General features: G+C 40.6%; 1 protein-coding gene across 2 annotated transcripts in view; it reads left to right on the forward strand.

Moving 5' to 3' along the window:
• The window catches only part of ANOS1 (anosmin 1), a 182,228-nt gene that overhangs the window by 131,620 nt on the left and 28,298 nt on the right, over nucleotides 1–22,310 (forward strand). For both annotated transcript variants that reach the window (XM_034757339.1, XM_034757345.1), the window contains exons 7-9: nucleotides 10,652–10,857; nucleotides 14,024–14,168; nucleotides 21,004–21,159. In XM_034757339.1, coding sequence (XP_034613230.1) covers nucleotides 10,652–10,857; nucleotides 14,024–14,168; nucleotides 21,004–21,159 — 507 coding nt within the window. The remainder of the gene's footprint in view (nucleotides 1–10,651; nucleotides 10,858–14,023; nucleotides 14,169–21,003; nucleotides 21,160–22,310) is intronic.

The following is a 22,310-nucleotide window of genomic DNA, read 5'->3' on the forward strand; positions in this document are numbered from 1 at the left end:
TTGTTTACCTGAGTGTGTGCAGGTACGGCTGCTCGCAGCTCCCAGGGGCCACAGTTCGCCGTTCCCTGCCACTGGGAGCTATGAGCGGCTGTACCTGCACATGCTCAGGTAAACAAAGTGTCTTGCAGCCAGCCAGGGGCTTACCCTGAACAAGACGCGAACCAAGTTTGGGAACCCCTGCGCTAGACCATTCTGAGTCTATTTGGTTTGATTTTATAACACATTATAGTCTCTGCTACTTTTATATTGTAAGGACTTGAGAACAGGAACTCGGTAGTTTGACATCAGCTCACTTATTTGTTTATGACACTATATAAATAATAAATAATATTTCTTATTACACTCAGGTAATCAGTGACCTCATTGGAGATAACAACACTCATAAAATATTCAGAATGCTAAAAAGGAGCAGCTGTTTTTTGTGTGTGCTTGTTTTTTTCCAGATAAAGGGTTCAAGTGTGGCCAATATGCATAGCTTTGCATTGGGAGTGGAGTGAAGCTGCACTGCTCCAGGGGGAACTCCTTAAGGGATTGTGCCACAGAAAGTAAAAAATCCCTCCCTGAGGTACTTGTCTGGGTGAGAGAATGCCCAGCTCTTTGGGACAAGGACTGTCATTTTGTACAGCACTTAGCACCATGGGGTCCTGGTCCATGACCATGCAAGTTGCAATACAAATAATAATGATCAGAATGATGCTCCCCAAGAGAGCTGATTTAGAAATTTTGAATTTTTGACTTTTTTTTTGCCATCTTTTGCTCATTTGAGTGGCTAATATTTTCCAAAACAAAAGATTTTCGCAAATAAACAAAATCATAAACAAAAAAAAAATCATTTTTTCCCCTCACATGTTGACTGGTTCTACTCCCCAATCTGTGCCACTGGGCTCTGGAATGGGAAGGAGGAGGGGTCCTTGGGAGGCAGCAGTCCCTGTGCTCCATTACTGTGTCTGTCTGGGGGCAGAAGATTGCAGAAAGCTACTTGTGCCCAAACCCAACTTGTGTGGATGTTCAGTTACCTGCCTGAAAGGTGCTTGGTGCCAATGATATGACTTGTTAGTCAGGGACACAGTATGAAATTCACTTAACAGAAGTAACAAAAGTGCATTTGGGTCAGTGTTTTGAGGCTCCAGTTGTGTAGTATTAACCTAATCCAGCTTTGTATATAATGGAGGTTTAGTGTCTCAAGAACAGGGGTTGCAGTTAACTGGAGGGATCAACATTAAACATTGACATTTAATACATTTATTTTTTAAGCCTATTCCTAGATTAATGTGCCATTTTCCTAAGCAAAAAGAGGCTATATAGGTCATCAAACACACACACAAACAGCCAAAACACTCTCCCTCTGCTAGTGTCTTTTGTCTTCATCATGAAGGCAGTTACTAGCATACACAGTATAAATTACCAAGAAAAAGGAAGCAGACAACATTGTTTTCACAGCACATTAGTACCATGCTGGATGTGATTTCATGCATACATTACTAAGTGTTAGTAAAACCAGAACAGACACCCATTCCCAGCAATAAAACTCTGTCTGTTGCTCCTATGAGACCAATGATTTTTTTATACTGTTGCACAGCTGGTTTATGTGTGTCATTTCCAATGGGCAAAACGGATCCCTCGGCATATGCCTTGGAATTGTTTAATAGCTAGAAACTTGTCTGTGATGCAGCTTCAACAGTTCTGTAAAGACTTACAAGGTATAAAGTTTAAAAGACAGTGTTTGGTGATCCATTATATAGATATGTGAAATGAAAAAAGGTCCCAAATTAGAACCAAACTTGCTCTGATTATTACAATTCATAAGGAGAATTCCAAGTTCTAGTGTCCTTTTTCCTCTATGACATGCCGTACAATTCATTTATTCATTATGCTCATTACACATTAAGCAGTTGCCAAGTTTTGACCAAGTAATGGTTGCATTTTGGTAATGGATGAAGTGATCCCGCTGCATAGTTTGTATGTATTGGTTTGTTATGGTTGCAAAGTGCTTTTGGATGTAAGGTGGTTTTCAATATAGTAAAGATAATTTATATATCAATACATTTTTTTTAATTATTCAGAATATGGGGGAGGAGGTAGTTAAACAGCAAGGATTCCTCTTTTGGGGAATATGGGGACAAAGTTTTCCATGTGAAGGCAGAGTAACCAGCAACACAGGAATTTAACTCCTTTGGGTATACACAGGCCAGATATGGTGCAGACAAATGCAGTATTTGCCCAATGTGCTGTGACGGTGACCTCAGCCTTGACCTAATGAAGCTATCATTTCTAGGGGTGAGAAGTGATTTACGTGTCATGTTGCTTAGCCCAGAACTATTTCCAGATCGAGGACAGGTCTGTGTGCCAAATTCAAGTATATATGATGATTTATTTTTTTTACTTGAACTACAGTACTCACCACAAAGGAAAGAGTTGCAAACAATGATAGTCTTTCTGCAACTAAAAGGTTTGATTGTGCCCTTAGCTAAGCACATGCTTATGCAACAACAGTAATAAAAATAGGCATTTGAGAAACTCCAAAACTGGAATTATAAAATATTGTCATCTTCCAAAGAGGTATCAAGACAAAATGCACCTATCTAATTTATATTTTAAGTGATCAGTAAAAGGAGTTAATGAAGTGTAACTATAACGTAACAGGTAGTGTGACCAAACGTCCCGTTTTGGCCGGGACAGTCCCTTTTTTAAGCCCTGTCCTGGCCATCCCAATTTTTTGGGCAAAACTGGGCATTTGTCCCACTTGCTCTTGCCAACTGACCATCAGTTGGCAAGAGCAAACTGGACAAATCCACAGTTTTGGCAAAAAAGTGTGTGTGACCCCCTTGCAGGGCACAGAGGAATATGTGGGGGAGGGAGGGGCAAGCAGCAATGCCAGCCCTGCACGAGAGGGAGGGCTCGGGAGAGCGGCTTGGGCCGTGCTGGCCCTGCGCAGGCTGGTGGCGGGGGGTAGGGAGGTGTCTCAAGTCAGTCCAGCATGTAGGGAGGAAAAGGGGGTGGTGGGCCAGCCCCAGACGGTGTCCCGTTTACCCTTTGGGAAAATATGGTTACCCTAGTAACAGGTTAGCATCGTAGTTACATTAATCAGTATTTTGTTTCTGTAGAACTATATAAGCTTTTGCATTATTTTGATACAACATTTCTTTGCCACTAGCATTTGCCTTGATGTACAAACCATGATATGACTTGTCAGTGCCCGGTAGAAGCATAACGTTTTCATTCAATAATGCAATAGTAAAAGAAAGAATATGAAAAAAGTGTTATCAGATAATTGGGGAACACATTATTAGGGAAGAACACTCTGGTGGGGCTATTACAATGTTAGTTCTGTATTTTATATTTAACAAGTTTGTTTTACCTGACACTTTCTTTATCTGTGTTCACAGTACACTATGTCTGGCTTATCCTCTATTGGTTCTCACTTGTGACTTTTGTCTGTGAAATAAAAACCTTTTAAATCACAGAAAAGCGGGAGATTCCCAAATATTTGGACTTTTATGGAGGTAGTTTTCTCAGTTGCAGTAGTGATGAGTGTCATAGAAATGTCTATAAATAAAATTAGTATTTGCATGTAAAGACATTAGACAAAGTAGTGATATGTTAGCTTTAAATAAAATGGAACAGATCCTCCGCTGGCGTAAATTGTCATAATTCCATTGATTTCAGTAGACTCCATTGACTTAAATGGAGGTATGACAATTTATAACAGCTGGAATTCTGTATCTACATCACAATCTCAGGAAATATTCCCCACCTCCAGGCAATATTTTATTGCTACTGTCCAAACAAACAGTATTCATATTGCCTTCAGCCTGCTAATCTGTCTTCACAGGATTTATTCTAATATTCCAAATTTTTAAGCAACTTCAAACAGTGCTATATTTTTAAAAAATCACCAGTCCTGAGAATTTTTACCTCTTTCTCCCTCAAATGTGAAATTTCTCCCCCCAAAAGTCCAAAGACCAGCATGATAAAAATAATAAAAAAGAAAATTGTGGTAACATTTTTAGGGCCACAAAATAGGTACACAAAAGAGAATACTTGGGAAAAAAATATGTGGTGTTGTCACTACTGCTGGCATGTGACTCAGCAGGGTTACATATAAATCCCTTAGAAAAGAAGATTTTTTTCCAGGAATGTAGGACCGGATCCTCAAAGAAATTTAGATACCTAAATGGAGTTAGGATCTAGGCCTTAGCATTCTGAATGAGTTTTTCATGGAACTCTGAAGAATGGTGTTAACATTCCATTTCAGCAAAAGAACAGCTCTGGTAGCATCTATTCCCATTCAACTCTTCACTTCTTACCAAACGCTTTTCATCACACTGCATGTTTGTTCAGCTGGTCTGTTGGTTTCTGGTAAAGCCAGAACAAATGTTATTTGGTACAGCAATGTCTTTCACCAACATTTTGTAGTTATAAAAAATATTCTGGGTGAAAACCCAACCCTGTGATTCAATGGGAGTTTTGCCTTTGGCTTCAGTGGGCCAGGATTTCACGCCATATGTTTTCACTGATGAAATGAAAAAATAGGGATGTTTCAGGTTTCCTGAAAGTTTCCAGGACACTGGGAGGTATCATATGAAAAAGGACATACAGTCACTTTACAGGATGGACCAGTTTCTGTTTCGGGTACTGGGAACTTTTCTATACATAAAAATATCCATTACTTGCAGTGCCACCAGGCTAAAAGCAGAAGCTTTATCCAGTTGGGAAGGGGAGAGTCCCAGCTTCAAAGGGACACACAACACTTGTTTCTAGCCCTTAATGAGCTGGAGATAACAGATTTTAAAGCTGTCACAGTTGTACATCTAGAGAAGCTATTTCAGTTCATTTTTAGAAGTTTTTTATGAGCTCCTTGAGCCCTCTACAATTGCACTATAAAAATGAAGCCACCCATCTTAATAGGTGAAGGGATAAAAAAATAGTCTCAATAACTTATTTTTTGTATCCTTCCACCTGCGAAGACATACGATGTAAAATACCCTTAAAATAATTCTTCTGTAACATATACATAATGGTGTCACGTGGTTTACTTGAGGCTCACATGAGATGACCTGTATAATTCACCTATGGCTTTGCCGTGATGGGCAATATGATGTAGATGATGTTGATTTATTGGTATTATCATTGTGCCTTGAAGCACATCCAACACTCATACTGATAAAACATTTATTGCTTCTCACACTATCATACAGTACACAAAATATGTAAAATAAATAGCTAAAACTTTAAGTCAATCAAAGATTTGTCCTTAGTAACAAATTCAAAAGTTGGCCCATAGCACTCAAATCATGAAACATATATTTATGAACCATATATTTTTAATTGATCTCAATAAATTTCCTTGTGATATGACAGTTATCATGTACAGATTGTTTTAACATATGTAGAAAGTAGACAATAAATTATATTAGAACACAGTCCCTGACATTAGTTTAAGATTAACTAGGGAAATACATCACTCGTAGTTGTTCTCCCAATATACAGAGCTAGATTAATTATATACTTAAGACTGAGGCAGTGGATTCTTCACAGTAAAGGAAGTGACTATCAGGGCAACACTTCACCTGAGGGAAAATGGGAAAGTGGTTTCTAAGAGAGCTGAAATATTTAGAGCAAGTGTGAAGATGTGAGGACTCCTCATTACTAGGGAGAGTCAGATTGAATTGCCCGAGTCCAATAACTCAAGCATACTTAGTAATTTTTATGACCAAAAATGAGGTTCAGTGGAATATGTGAGAAACAGGAGCAGCCATTATTATTTAAAATTCCTTTTTAGTGGCAGTAATAAGCCATTCATTATTTCACATCTGCTAATCTTTAACTAGGAAATGCTGTCCTTATTAATTGTGATCATGTCAGTTTGCATCCCCTAAATGATGGGATTTTTCAGTGAGACCATTTATCGTGGGGATTATCTGATGAACTTTCTGTGCCTGGAAAGTTCATTTAACAGCTCATTTACCATTATAAAAACACTCAGGTGAATCACGCAGTAAATGAATGTCTGGTGTCCCTTTTACACACCTCCAGCTTTATTTCTGCTAATAAGTGATGGTTCATTAGGCCTACAGTTCACGTGCAAAATGAGTCTTTTCAACCTTATTACTTTGTTTGTTATAAGCTAGTAATATACCTTGACATTTGGCAAAATGTGTTATTCTAGCTGATATGCTTTTAAATTTAAATGTAAATCTTTCTTGTTTCACTGCTTTACTCTGGATCAGGACCTTCTATTTTACAGTTCCATAGTGTTTTGATGCTGATGATGTTGGGCTAGAACAAGCATAAAAAATGAAGACAAATTGTCTTGTTTTACTAAAGAGTTTGCCATTTAAAATATTGGCCAAATTCACTCCTTGTATAAGTCAATTGTCTTCATTGTGATGTTGTTTACCTTAATTCAGTCTCCTTGTGCCTATGCATTATGATACAGTCTTTAATTACATGGTCACACACTGTTTTTTTCTCAGGGTCCTGCCTCATTCAGTGCACAGGATGGACCTGCTCTGGAGATGAATTGGGGTGTGTAGTAAAGGAAGTTGTGTGTAGGACCCCAGCTAGGGTGATCAGATGTCCTGTTTTTAAAGGGACAGTCCCATATTTAAGCCCTCCTGTAGGTGTCCCTACTTTTTCTTAAAAATGGGCAAATTGTCCTGTATTTTCAGTTCCCTTCTCCCCCATCAGTACTGGCGGGTCCTGCTGCTGGCCTGATCCTTGCTCACCAGCTGCCTGCCCACCAGCGGTGTGTGTGGGGGTCCAGTGGCTGACGAGGGGGTGGGTGTGCAAGGCTTGTGGCGGGGTGAAGATGCAGTGCACAGGGCCGGCTGCTCCCCCTGCTGGTCCGTCAACACAGTCCCCGCTGTGTGCTGCTCTTGGCCTGCAGGGCCCTGCCCCCCATCCCGTTTCCGGCTGGCCCAGCACCCCGGCACAGCCCAAGACCCCAAGACCCGGGGCCCTGGCCAGGAGGAGCCAAGCCCTGCATGTGCCAAAGCACCGCACAGCACTGGCATGGGGAAGCCTCTCCGCCCCTCAGCTAAGCTCTGGAGTAGCGGGGGGAAGCAATTTCCAGCCTGTTCACACCCTGAACCTGCAGGCTCCACAGCAACCCCCGGGGCAAGGACTTAGCACCCTCTTAACCCATTTCCCCCCACACTGGGTCCCGACCCCAGGGAGCGCGGGGCTGCTCCATCCCCTAGGCAATTTCCCCTACTGAGCCACCTCTCTGACTGGGTTCACTGAAGCCCCTGCAGTCAGGTTCCTGGGCCCTGGTGCACAATGCTTCCTTAAGGCTTAACCCCTTTCTGCCTGTGCTGTAGCTGGGGGACAGGAGGCGGCTGGGTTATGTTGGTGGCCAGCAGCAGCCTGGAGGTGTTTGCTGCCTTTTGACACTGTGTGGGCAGGAAGGGACAAACTGCTTCCAGCCACAGGGGATGTGGGGAGAAGAGATGAACTATGCAAAGACACGGGCCAGATCATCCTTTCCTCACCCACTCCTCCCTTGAGGCTGGAAACAGCTCACATCCCTTCCCTCCCGCACAGTGCCGAAAGGCTGCTGCTGGCCACATTCTTACCCTACGTGTCCTCCTTTCCTCCCCACACACACACGTGTTGCCTTGGGAAGATGCAGTGCCAGGTATCTGGAGAGCCGGGCCTGTCCCAGGGGCCCAGCCAGGCATGTAGGGAAGAGAGCACTGGGAGGAAGGGTTTGGTCGGTCACCCTCCTGTGTGAGAGAGGCGTACGGGAGTGTGTGTGTGTGTGACATCCCTCCCCATGTGAACCCTAAAGCCTTAAAGAAGGCAAATAAAGAGAATCCAACTACGCAGTATTTCTTTTTAACAGGGGCTCTGTCAACTTGATGTTAATTTTAACATTTGTACTGCATAGTTCTGATTGATTGCCGTTGAACTTGCTTGAATACAAGTAAGTTTACCTGGTGTCCCATATTCAGTATTGGGAAATATGGTCACCCTAACCCCAGCCTCATTTCTTGCAGAAGTTGGGAGGTGTGTAGTGAATGAGACAGGATTGCAGGAAGAAAAAGGAGGGTCTTCTGGTTAAGGGAGCTGACTGTTGCTCTGGTGAATTGGATTTTATCCCAGCCTCTGCCTCAGAGTTCCTAGGTGATGCTGGACAAATCACTTAAACCAAACTTTTCACAGTGGTCACTAATTTTGTGTTCCTCATTTTCTGGCTGCCTGACTTCAGACCCTGGGGTCTGGTTTACACAAGTGCTGAGCATTCACAGCTGCAACTGAAGTCAATGGGAGTTATGCTTTGAAGTTATAAGGTACTATGTGATGCTAAGTACTCTGAAAAATAGTTCATAGGTATCTCAAATTGGGCATCCAAAATTAATGGATACTTTTGACTTTAATCTCTCTGTGCCTCAGAGAATAAAAGGGAGATAATACCAAGGGTTTTGTGAGGCTAGAACCATTCTGTGCACTGACTGAGGCAGGAGTCCTATGGAAACAACAGTATATGATATCGTAATTAAAAACTGTCTTGTAATACATACACATGAGGGAGCCGAATTAAGGTTGCACAGATAACCTTAATTCTGACAAAAGAGGGTCCTGTGGTACCTTTAAGACTAACAGAAGTATTGGGAGCATAAGCTTTCGTGGGTAAGAACCTCACTTCTTGCATCTGAAGAAGTGAGGTTCTTGCCCACGAAAGCTTATGCTCCCAATAATTCTGTTAGTCTTAAAGGTGCCACAGGACCCTCTGTTGCTTTTTACAGATTCAGACTAACACGGCTACCCCTCTGATACTTAATTCTGACATTTCCTATCTTTTGAATTCAAATCATATGACTTCTCCATTCTGGCTGCCTGGGTGCCAATAGGAGTGTCACTGGAAGCACAGGAGAGACCGGTTCCCTCTTCTCATTTTCAGTGTTAGGCCCTACACTGGCCCTGAACAGCTGGGGCAGACCTTACAGAGAATGTACTTCTGAGACACTGCCACCCTAGGCACAAGCATAATCACTTGCTCTTTGGGAGTTCAAAGAAATAATTTCAAAGAAAAGATTACCAGGGTTAAACAATGTATTTCCCCCTAGTCTCAGTCTTAGAAATATCTGGAACATTTGGGCTGAAATTTTGCAAAACTATTCAACCTGAGGCAGACACTTGACATGGAAAATTTCAGCCCAAACACTTACAGTTTGGGAAAGTTATAAGCAATTAAAGAGTAAGATCTTATAATGGGAAGTGCCAGGCAACCTTAATAAGCAGTGCTACCAGCCCCACATGTAGTATAGGGTCCTCTTAATCAGGATCGCCTCCTAATTCTCTTCTGGGCTCTATCACTGACTTGCTGGCCTATGCCATAGTTTGCCATTCTCTTGGATCATACTGTCCTAGTTACAGACAGCAGAACTGCCCAAGCTGGACGTCTCTTCTGCATGAAAGAGGGGTTGGCGTTGGTAGGACATGCTTTGAGAGAGTCCTCAGCTTTTGAATTCACTCTCCTGCATGGTGAGGAATAGTCCATATGTTGACCTTGAGGTAAATCTTGAGGCATGCCCTCTTTACTCAGGCTTTACTCTCTCTCCTGGAGAGAAAGGAATGTGATAAGGGCTGACAATATTGTAAGGATGTTATAGTTATTTCTGTGGTTATTTTCGGGTTTGGGGGAGGCTGTTTTTGGCTGTATTTTTAAAATTGTCTTTTTGTTTTAAATTATTTAAATTATTATTTAAATTACAAATCCAAATAAATCTATAAAATGGCTAGAATAGTACTTCCCTACCTCAAAGTGTTGTGAGACTTAATTTATATTCATAAAGCTCTTTGAGATCCTTGAATGAAGATGCTATTGCTGCCTAGATTTTAAGGTGATAGACACGTTAGAATTGTTTTGTCTATATACATCATTGAGGTGATTCATGGGTCCACAAATACAGAGGCAGTTGCAGGATCCACATTACTTACCAGAAATTAAAATAGTAGGCCTTGTAAGATGCAAGGATTTGTTCATTGATCTTATTTATTTGAAATAGAATGCATAGATTAGAATGATGAGCATGTAAAGTATCATTAGCTGTCAGAAAATTAAGAGAGATGTATCTTCGTTATTTTTACTCTAAGGAAATGCTCAAATACTATGGTGTTGGGCACTGATATCAGAACCTCGAAGGATGGACAGATAGATAGGGACATACATAGATCTTATCTCCTGAGAATTCTCTTAGGATACTGGAGAGCAAAATTCAGTGTTCTACTCTTCATTCCTGGAAGGAAGTTAATTTTTCTCTTGGACCATCTATAAAACATTTTTGTTTTATACAGTTCCTTACATGTGTTTTGTATCTCAGCCAGAAGTAAAACCCGTAATTTAATACTTTTTTTTATTGAACATCATAATAAATGTTGAACAAGACTTGCAGAATAATGGCACAGCTAAACCTAATCCCAGAATATACATTTGAAAAGGGTTTGGATTCCAAGTGGTATAATTTACAAAAGTTGATGAAACATATTCAGTTGTTTTTTTAAGAATGAAGCAAACTTTGATGATGATAGCTGGTGTTATGAGTTCAGCAGTTAAATCTGTAGAATAGTTACCGAGAAAGGTCATCTTTACTTAATCCATATTACTTCATATTCTTGGGGTTTTTTGTTTTGTTTTTTACTCCAGACCCATCTGCTCCACCAGCCCCAGCTAATCTCAGAATTGCCAACTCCACTACAAATAATGATGGAAGTGTAACTGTAAGGATTATTTGGGATCTCCCAGAAGAACCTGATATCCCAGTTCATCACTACAAAGTCTTCTGGAGCTGGACAGTCAGCAGCAAGTCTGTCATCCCAGCTAAGAAGAAAAGAAGGAAGACTACTGATGGGGTAAGGAGCAAACTGGAAAATGAGGCACAAATGCTCCTAATCAGTCATGGCATATTAAAACATATTTCTGGTTTAAAAAACAAAATTGCGCTGTACCAAATAAATGTGAAGTCACATAAATAAATAGGATGGAAAGGTGTATTCCTTTTAATTTTCAAGAAGATCACTGATAGCTTTTTAGCCAGTTTTGCTTTTAGAAATAAGCATTTCTATTGTTCTGTAGATGCTCATTGAAGTCAAAGAGAGGAGCAAGTGCTGATTGACAGCAGAATTGAACCATATATACAGATGGAAATATTTTAAGAGTCTAAATCCAGATAAACTGGAATCTATTGTAGATGTACAATTAATATATAACACTAATTATTTCTCTAACATAAGGCTTATTTTACTGGAAGCCTCTGAATGATGGAATGCTCATTTAATAAAATGTCATCTATAGCATAGTTATTTCATTATATCAAGGGATCTCTGATATGTTTGCTCATATCAGAGTCATTTCTGATGGATTAGTTATCATGTAGGTCCAAGATAATAACAAAATCCTTCTTAAATAATCCTACTGTACCAATGCACTGCAATATTTCCATAGGAGAAGATGTGAATTGATATGTAACACATTGGTTTAATGAAAAACTAGCTGCCGTGATCCCCTTAGCCACATTGCATTTTCTTTTTATAATAGCTTAATAGGTAATAGAAATAGAAACAATTAAAGGACATGGGCTAGACTCTTGTCTTAGTTACATTAAAAGCAATATACTAGCAATATATTAGGGTCCTGATTCTCCACTACATCTGAGAACGTAGTGCAGTGTTGGGCCACAGGGAGGTGATTTCAGCTCTCTGATCCTCAGCCACCTGGCCCTAGTGGAAGTGAGAGCAGCAGGGGGCCTACTCTAATTTCCGCTATGACAGAGGATCAGGCATAATGGAGCTCTGTTCCCTGGAATCACTCCCTGGAACACCATTGACACATGCCCCAGTCCCCTCACGCAGATTGGGGGGCACCAGAGTTCCACCAGCAGAGAGTTCCCCTATGCAAGGGCAGTTCACTAGCTATTTCTAGCCATGTTTTACATGACATAAAGTGGACTTAGTGGACCAGAGATTCTGGTTTTATGTGTTATTCTTCAATTCAAAGCCCCATGATAAAAACACCTAGAAAGGGAGGGTAGTATTCCAGGGTATCTCTGCTGTCTTAGAACCACTGTGTATTCCACTGGGTGACACAGGAGTAGAGCTGGTATATAAAAGGCAGGTAGTGAAGTCTGCAGTTCCCAGGTAAAGTACTATAGGTCAGAGATCTTCAACCAAAGAGGCCCCAATCCCATGGATCCCTAGCCAGGTATGTAGTGAGGCTGTCCTTTAAATCACAAAATGAAGGAAATTTTAAATAGAACTGGATCCTTAGTGTTATTTTAATTAAAACCACTTTAGATGTATGAGTAGGAAGTATATTACATCAAGATGTTTTAAGAACAGATAATAAATAATACCTTGCTCTTATATAGCACTTTTCATCAGTAGATCTGAAAGCACTTTACAAAGGATTAAGTATCATTATCTCAGTTTTCCATCATACAAGGTGACACATTTTTGTTAGTAGATCCGTGTTCTGGCCGTCATATATGTTCACAGCTATCATTGAAGCCTATGACAACTAAGCACATTCATCCAAAAACAGAGATTAGCCCCTATTATACCTCTGCAGAGAGGTATCTCATCGTGCTTTTTTCTTTTACAGCATACTGTGAAAGCTTTAAAGTGATAGTAATAAAGGGGAACATTCCCTGATGGAACTCCACTGAAGTCAGTTCTAATCAATGACCCATTAAATATTAGAACAACTTTTCTAAAAAACAAAATTGCACATTTCCAGGGATGGAGAGATGTATTCCTCTGATTTGATAAGATCACTCTGAAACTTTTTAACCAATTTTGCTGTTAGAAGTGATCCAATCCATGCTTTTATGATTACATCTATATGAAGTCAGTGGAGTTGCCAGTAGAGAATTTGGCCTACAGTATTTAAAAATGAAGAGTGCCACCACATGAACTGAGGAAATCAAGAGGCTTAATCAATTTTATATCAATCTCTGAACAAACCAAGTAATGATTGTTAATTTTCAGTACTTTTAGTTAGTACTAACATACTATTTGGTGTTAAATATGACACTGCACAGTTGACACGCCACTCCTAGTTGACACAAGAAAGCTAGAGAAGTAACAAGGAATTCAGAATAAAAACACAGAGTAAAATGCATCTGAAGAAGTGAGGTTTTTACCCACGAAAGCTTATGCCCAAATAAATCTGTTAGTCTTTAAGGTGCCACCAGACTCCTTGTTGTTTTTGTAGATACAGACTAACACGGCTACCCCCTGATACTTGACAGAGTAAAATTTGTGCCTGACGAAATATACAATGGGTGCATTTTTAGAAATAAGTCTATGAAAAAATGGAAAGAATTCAGAAAGGCTATGTCTCTTGTTTGCAGTCTTATGGGAATTGAGCTACTTTGTGGATTGTTAACTAGAGAATGAAAATCCAGTTCATGTGCCTCTCCATGCGGTAACACTGGAGAACTGAGTTGTTGTTGGGTTTTTTGCTTGTTTGTTTCTTTTCTTTCTATAACAAAGATGAAAAGTACTCTTGTTGGTATTTTAGCAACAGAAGCAAATAGAAAGATATTGTTCAATATACTGCACAGTATGTTCTATCTGTCCTCAGACTAGCTGTCTCTAGACAAAGCTTCCTGTTGCTTAGCTAATCGAGCCTGTCCAGGAGCTGGGAAACACAAAGTTTAGATTTCACTGGCCAAATTCTTTTTGGCATCAGAAAAACTTGTTATACATATAAAAAGAAATTTAGTCTTGGCTTAAACAGCTGATGCCTGTATTTACTAAAGACAGACAAGTTCTGTAGACATCACTAAGTTTAGCATTTTAAAAACAACACAGCAAAACAGAGTCCAAATGAAAGAAAGCATGAAATAAAAATCAAAGAAGAAAGCAAGTTGAGTTCTGGTGAAATTTATAAATAATTCTTTCTCAATCCAACAAGAGTTCTGTGTGCCTAAGACAATAGGCCTGCTTTTAATTTAATAAGAGCCAGTGTTTCAGTGATCCCATAACTGTTCTGCATGTATATTCTCTTTCATTATAGTCCCAAAATTATGTGGTCCTGGAAGGACTGCAACCCAACAGCAACTACATGGTGGAACTGCAGGCAGTAACATACTGGGGACAAGTACGACTAAAAAGCGCCAAGGTGTCTCTCTATTTCAGCTCAACTCAAACAACTATTAATAGTAAGTAACTGCATCCAATTCCTCTTACGCTCTGTTTTAACTGATGATTTCTCTGATTTAAAACAAACAAACAAAAAAACATCCATTATAGGTGGCTGTATAATACCATGCCTCTGTGGTCTTGGGCAAGTCACTTAACTTTTCTGTCTTTGTTTCCTCATCTGTAAATTGGGGCTATAAATCTTATCTACCTCACCTGTTTTGAAAATTACTTAAAAAATAAACATGTTAAGCATGTGCATATTTGCAAGATCAGGGTCATAGTATTATATTAGTGATCAAATTCCCCCAAATACACATTAAACTTCCCAATAAATAGAGCAGAAGCAAATCTCAGAGCACTGGCTTAATGGTACAATTTTCCCTTGCAAAAGTTTTTAAAATGTTGGCAACTTCAAGTAGCCCATAAATTCAGATCTTAGTCCAAATTTATATATCCTGTGGATTCGGACAAAGAATTGATTCTCCTACTAAGATCTTAAAACATAAAACTGTGTGTCCCTGGTTGACAAGAAGTTAATCACAAACTTGTATCACATGCACAGCACCTACCTTCAAGATGAAGTCTTGAGGTATTAGGTTCTTTCTTAAACTAAACTCACATGCTAAACAATACAGTGGAAAATTCTTTAAATCCCGAGGGGCCTATACTGTGACACTCAATCTTAGTTAAATACTCTTTGAATAATAATTTGTCTAAGGTCAAGGTCACGATCGATCTGCCCTTCCAACTGCTGATGTGTCATCTGATTAACCAAATACAACCATTGATGCTTATGACAGTAATAGTTTTCAGGATTAGAGCCCAAACAGTTTCCAAAGTTTGCCATTTTACCCATCTTTGCTCTTCCCATCTTTCATTCCTTGCGCATTAGTTTCCCTTTTACGTTATAAGCAAAATTAAAATTAATCGCAACAGTTTTTCTAACTTTTATATCCTTCTTTTTTTCAAGTACTGAATATTCTGAGTGCCAATGTAGTTGGACCGCTCAGCAAGCATGTTCAGTCTGTTTTGGATACAAATAAGATATATTCTATATATACCTAGATATAAAAGTTGACAAATATGCAAAAACCCCATTATAATCAATGGTGCTTTTGATTTCCTGAAGCAGGAGGGAGAGACGGAACTGAGTTTCCTTCCCCCTCCGCCTGCAACACACATACATTATTTTTATATGAAATGAATCAGTTATATTTGGATATACCCCATAGGATTATTTTGCTATCTTTCTCCAAGCCCTCAGGCTAGATCTGTTTACAGAAGTGTCATTGCTGTGAGTACAGGTAAGTTGTGCTTGGTGTGTGTGTGTGTATGTGGGTGGGTGAGAGTAAAGGTTGAAAAATTGTTCGGCAGGCCCCAGAACTGCCAGCCCCAAGCTTTCAAAAATTATATGACAGGCTATAAAAAAACATGAGATTATTTTAAAAACCATAAGATTAATAGTAATTATTTGGGGCGGGGGGCATTTTTTCCTTTCTGTGCTTTGAGCTGTTAGAGTTCATGTTTTTAAGCTTTTCTCCGCAACTATGAAGGTTAGAAACGTACACCGAGATCCTCAAAGGCATTTGGGTGCCTAACTCCCATTGAAATCAATGCCTTTGAGATCTGGGCCTTACTTTTTTAAAAAACGAAAGCAGAGATTCTCACATAATATTATGATTCTAAGGCTTTTTAAAGAAAATCAACAAATATTGTGAGACTTGCCATAAAATCATGAGAACAGGCAATACTGAAACATACGAAAATGCTTAGGCTGATTTTGGATGAAGTTTCCAAAGCACTGCAAATTAAGGGCTTAGTCCTTCTCCCATTGAATTCAGTGGGACTTTTACCATTTATTTTCATGGGAACAGACTCAGCCCAGAATTTGTAAGCAAAATCTCTTTACTGGTTATACAGGTTGTAGTAACAGATCACAAAACTGGGTAGTTCAAACATAAGCAGAGCTATTGCTTGTCTTATAGCAAAGGCATGAATGCAGACTGAAAAGGCCAAATGCTCTGAATTATTGCGCTATCTGTCCCCTGAAGCAAGGCTCATAGTGGCAATATTTGATATGAGCAAGAGTCTAAGAAAATATGTAGGGGACTGGCAATGTGTTATTGAAACATTTCACAATTCATCATCATCATAGTGAAATTCTGGTTAAAAATGCTTTTAAAATTAACCCCAACTATGTAAGACTTAGCAGATCTGTTGCAGATAATAAGTAGATTTTGATCATAAAACTAATCAAATGAGTTTGAATTAAAGTAAAAACTTCATAGAACAGTGTTAACCATGTAAACTATAGACACAAAGATATATGATCAAATGATTAGAATACTGAATTGAGATCAGGGACTAAAAGTCCTGTCCTTGGATACTGGCTCACTGAGTGACTTTTCACAAGAAACTTCTTTCCTCATCTTTAAAATGGGGATAATAACATCTACATTTCTACTTCAGTTAGTCAGTTATTTTTCATAAGAACTTTGAGGTTCTTTGAAGAAAGTTGGTATATCAGTGCTATGAATTAGTATTTAATGTTGTTATTAGATAGTTTTCAGCATAGTCACTGGGCAGATTGTGATCTGTCTTCCATTGGTGTAAATCTAGAAAATCTCCTTTTTGTTTGGTGGATTGTCTTCTGGATTCAGACTGGTTTCACTAATGTCAGAATCTGGCTCACTGTTTTGGGCACTGTGTTGCTGCAGCACCAGTACCCAAAAGTGCCCCTAGAGTCTGTGTTGCGCTGCACCTCTGCACTCTCACTGCTGAGTTCACTAACAGGTCGTGTTGCTGAGAAGGAAGAGAAGGGAAGGGGAATGTTTGCTTCACTTTCCTTTTTTACCCTCTGACACTTTTCTGCTTCCAGACTCCAATGCAGATCATATTTGACTTACAAAATCTTTACCAACAGGGGTTCATTTATTCTAAATTGCATATGTGAGTTGTGTGGTTTCATCAATTACTGTTCACTTCAGTGGAACTCATCACCACAACTAACTTTAAATTCTCTTCTACAGTTTCTTTGGGATAGTCTGATCTCTCCTTGACTCTTTTACCCTCTATAGCTTCAGAAAATAGACTGGATTATATTTCTGTGAAGTCTGCTATCTACTTCATCTCTGATTGCTTTTTTGCTCATGATCGGTTTAATATTACTTTGGTGAATTTTTAGGCTATTGCTTTGACTGGGTTTTTAGGGTTTTTTAAATCCAAGTACATGACTGAGCTATACTTCTGGTTGGTCTCAAACCTCTGTTATTTTCTTTAGTAGATTTCATACAAATATTCAAGAACATTAATTTAATTAAAACCTGTGATTTCATTTTGACAACAAATCAATTCAATTCACTTTGATTCACAACTCTGTTCATTTTTTCATGAATAGTTGCATAAACAGCTTGCATGCACGTGTGTGTGAGGATATTCACAGAAACCTAAATATTGCATGAATATTATGATTGTGTTAGCTGTTATTTATTCATTAGTGACTTCAGTGGCGCTACATCAGTTTGCATCAATTGAGAATCTAGCCCAGAGATTTTTGCAATGCTTAAGTATACATAATTTATAGATTGTACTATATATTGTAGTTGCTGTTGTGTATGAAAGTAATCAGTATGGAAAATGCCAGAAAATATCTACTACAGACCATTTATTCTCACACTATAAAGTGATCTAGCATACACCATTGTATATGATATTCAAAGCCTCTATAATTTGGTTGTCAGCATTATTTTTCCTTTCTGTTGTTCGTTAGTGTTCTACTCTAAATTCACTCAGAAGAGGTAAATGAAGATTGGATGAAATATCAAGATTGGATTTTTTTTTTCTAAAATATATTCTCTAGGAATTATTTTGGAGAAGTTCTATGGTCTGTGTTATACAGGAGGTCAGACTAGATCAGGGGTCGGCAACCTTTCAGAAGTGGTGTGCCGAGTCTTCATTTATTCACTCTAATTTAAGGTTTCGCGTGCCAGTAATACATTTTAACGTGTTTAGAAGGTCTCTTTCTATAAGTCTATAATATTTAACTAAAATATTGTTGTATGTAAAATAAATAAGGTTTTTAAAATGTTTAAGAAGCTTCATTTAAAATTATATTAAAATGCAGAGTCCTCTGGACCTGTGGCCAGAACCCGGGCAGTGTGAGTGCCACTGAAAATCAGCTCGCGTGCCGCTTTTGGCAAGCGTGCCATAAGTTGCCTACCCCTGGACTAGATGATCACAATGCTCCCTTCTAGCCTTTGAATTGATGAATCTAAGAAAGTAGACCTAAATTTCAGCGGGAATTTGGGGCTTAATTCCCTTAAATTCAGCCTGTGTCCCATTATAGGATATATCACTAGTGCCTGATTCTAAAGGAGATACCATTAATTTTCAGAGTATTTTTGCTAAATAAATATTATAATTTCTCATTGCCAAAGAGACACTTTTCAAGGATACTTAGAGAGGTAGGGTGGGTGAGGTAATATCTTTTACTGGACCAAGTTCTGTTGGTCAAAGAGTCAAGCTTTCACACTACACAGCTCCGTAGCTCTAAAGTTTGTCTTTTTCACTCACAGAAGTTGGTCCTGTAGACAATATTACCTCACCCACCTTGTCTTTCTAACATCATGGGACCAACACAGCAAATAACTTTTCAAGGATGACAAGCCAAATTTTACCTATCATGACATATTGGAGCATGCCTCTGTAACGGGGTGTGTCACTCACCACTGCAGCGCCTCTTACTGGCCATCCTGGCAATTAGCTCCTATTCACCAGTGCCCCTTCATCAAGTGGCATCTCACCACTGTTGTTTCTGTCGTGAGGACCTGTGTCACTCTCAGGACTGCGGTGTCCTCTTCTGGACACAGCCCTCCAGCTGTGTCCCACTTGGTTTTCTCCCCCTGCTTCTGGGAGAGCCGGCAGCCCTCTGACCAGCCATTTGCCTCAGTGGCAGGCTGCAGTACAGGGTCTAGCCACCTGCATCAGTGGCAACTGAGGCCAAGGGGGGTAGGGGCAGCAGTCACACACTGCGTCACCTCCAGCCCCCACCATCTGTTTCCCTGGGCCTCTTCCCCGCTGCCCTAGCACCTTCTCCACCCTTTTATCAAGGCCTCAGTCTGGCAGGGGTCAGCCGGGAGTTCACTCATGCTCTCCTGCCCGTCCAGCACTGCTCAGACCATAGTGCTGTCTCTTCCCCATCCTTCAGGGCAGCCAGTCCTCCCTCCTCAAACTCCAGGGAGTGACTCAAGCTGCTCTGTTCAGCAGCCCTTCTTATCAGTAGCATAGCTGGGGTGGGGGGGAGCGGGGCAGCGGCCACTCCCCCACTGAGCACAAGTGGCGCTTTATCAATTTCTTGGCACCTTTTTACTCACCCGGGGGAGCGATAAAAAAAAAAAGGCGCCACCCATTGCGGCGCTTTTATTTTACTCACCTGGTGGCGCTCCGGGTCTTCGGTGGCACTTCGGTGGTGGGACCTTCACTCAGTCCGCGGCACTGAAGGACCCGCCACCGAAATGCCGCCGAAGACGCAGAGTGAGTGAAGGGCCCGCCGCCAAAGACCTGGAGCGCCGCCGGGTGAGTAAAAGCACCACAGTGGGTGGCGCCTTTTTTTTTTTATCGCTCCCCTGTTCCCTCCACGTGGCTATGCCACTGCTTCTTATATGGCCCAGCCTGGCCCTGATTGGCTGTCTCTCTAAACCTTCTCCTGATTGGCTGTCTCTACAAGCCCTTTCCTAATTGGCTGCCTCCTGTGCAACCTCCCTGGGGCTGCTTTAACCCCTCTTCTGCCAGTGTGGTGCAGACGCCCCACCACAGCCTCCTAATCTTGAAAATCTTTTTGGTTCCACCATTTCAGCTAGATAACCAACTACAGAAAACAAAGGACTTGATCCAAAGCCCAGTAAGGTAATTGAAGTTAATAGAAAGATTCTCATTAACTTCAGTGGGCTTTGGATCAGACCCTAAGGGGTTTCTCCATGCTCAGAAACATATTACCTTATCATTCCACTCTGCTTGTCTGTTTCATTCTTGTGAAACATACAACATGAATACCTTTTTCTGAAGTGATCGATACGTAGGGATTGTCTTATTCAAACCCCTGATTGTTCCCAAGAATGGACAGATCAATAGAGGGAAGAACAGGACATGCACCTGTAAACCAAAACACACCCTATGGGTCCAATTTTTGTTTTTCCTTCTTTGTATCACTTTACAACCCGCTTATAATTTGTCATGATAAAGTCACACTATAGACATTTGTGTGTGTAAAGAATAAAATTATCCACATTTAGTGATTGCTTGATTTTTCTTAAAAGAAGGACAGGAAGAAGTTGATTAAGGAAAGGAACGAGGCACTACAACTTATCTGATGAACATTAAGCAATTGGTGCTTTAGTTGAAACTAGTTGTAAATAAGGCAGAACCTTCACATTTACATTTTATCCAATTATTTTAATGAATAAATCAAACCTGAATCTCCTCTCCTTTCTTTGCAATATATTGTCGATTCCTCAGCAGCTTCTTGATCATTTGCATCTTTACTTTCCATTCAAGTACTGTAATTAATTCAACACATCATGTTTCATAATCAGATGTAAAAATTGTCCCCTAAATGGAATCTACAAGTTTCAGGTTGTGAAAGTGCTGATTCAAAGCTTGGATACAATACTACTGGTTTTTTAAACTGAGGATGCCTGGGATATATTCAAATTCTGTTCCTAAATACTGACATATGTTAGTAAGCTGTTTCAGTATACCAAAGACATATTTATTTCAATGTAGCACCCCACCCTGTAAGTTATATTGTATATTGTATTAAACCAAGATATTTCTTGATGGTGTTGTATGTTGTAGAAGAACAGACCTCTCCAATTGGGAAAACCCGGAAAGGACTAGCTGATCCTCTTCCACCCTTTCAAAGAAGGAGACCGGCTCGTCTTCTTGAAATTGGAGCTCCTTTCTATCAAGATAATCAGCTTCAGGTCAAAGTCTACTGGAAGAAGACAGAAGGTTTGTTGAAAGTTCTCTCTTTAAGCAAGGACTACCATGAACCCATCTATGTCAGAGGTGGTGAAGCTCTAACACTGATATATTTACAGTGAAACCCATTAAGCAGTTCTGCTCCCAAAATATCCTATTTGTTTGGCAAGCCCAAATACAGAGGAACCACTGCTTATCTGTTCTTCCAGGGGGAGCTTGGATGGTAAGAGGATACACAGAAAGAATGCACATCTCCTGTGCTTTGAGGAGCAGTGCTCTGTGAGGGTATATAAGGAAGGGCTTTAGGATACAGGCTGGGGGGAGGCGATGCGTTGTGAGAGGAAAAGTGATGACTTGGATTTAGTGGGCAGTAATAGCAAGGGAATTGAAGTACAAGTGTGGAACACATGTACTCAGGGGCACTGGAACCTGCTTTTTAACATGAGCATAGTGGGGGGAGCAGGGGGCCACATAGCTCCCTCAAACTGCTAGCCTCAATGGCGCCATGGGGGAGCTGATAAGGTGATCCACTTCCCCAATGTGAAGCACAGCCCCTGCCAGCAACACTAGCTTTTTCCCGGGGGGTTGAGGGGGGCTGAGGTGGGCTTTAGTCCCCCCTCGCCATGAGTCTTGGCCCCACACCATGGCCCCACCCCTGTTCCTCATCTTGCCCCCTGGCCAAGCTGGTAGCCAGATCTGGGCAGTAGTAAGAGCTGCTCGGCTCTGAATTCCACTGCCCAGCTCTGATTTCCGGCCTGGCCAGGGGGCAGGGTCTTGGCGGGGGGGAGAAAAGGAGTAGGGGTGGGGCCACAGAGATGGGCAGGCCTTGTGGCTCCTTCCCCACCCCCACCAAGGTTCGGGCACTCCTGCCTATACTCCCCATTCTGAGGGTGCGGGGAGGATTCCACACCCCCTTAAAGTGCCCTCTGTAAGATTTTGTGCAGGAGGTTAGAATTTGGCCTTATGCAAAACTCCCATTGAAGTAGATAGTAGTTTGGTTGAGTGAGGCCAAAAGAGCTCAATCTGCATGTGGTGTTCCCATTGAAGCCAATGGAACCTCTCTGTAGGACTGGGCCTAATATCAGGATTATAAGAAAGTAAAACCAGGAAATGAATGTAAATGGAGATATAATGGGGGGGAGGGATAGCTCAGTGGTTTGAGCATTGGTCTGCTAAACTCA

The sequence above is a fragment of the Trachemys scripta genome, chromosome 1 (assembly GCF_013100865.1).
Source record: "Trachemys scripta elegans isolate TJP31775 chromosome 1, CAS_Tse_1.0, whole genome shotgun sequence".
In the NCBI taxonomy this organism is placed as follows: domain Eukaryota; kingdom Metazoa; phylum Chordata; order Testudines; family Emydidae; genus Trachemys; species Trachemys scripta.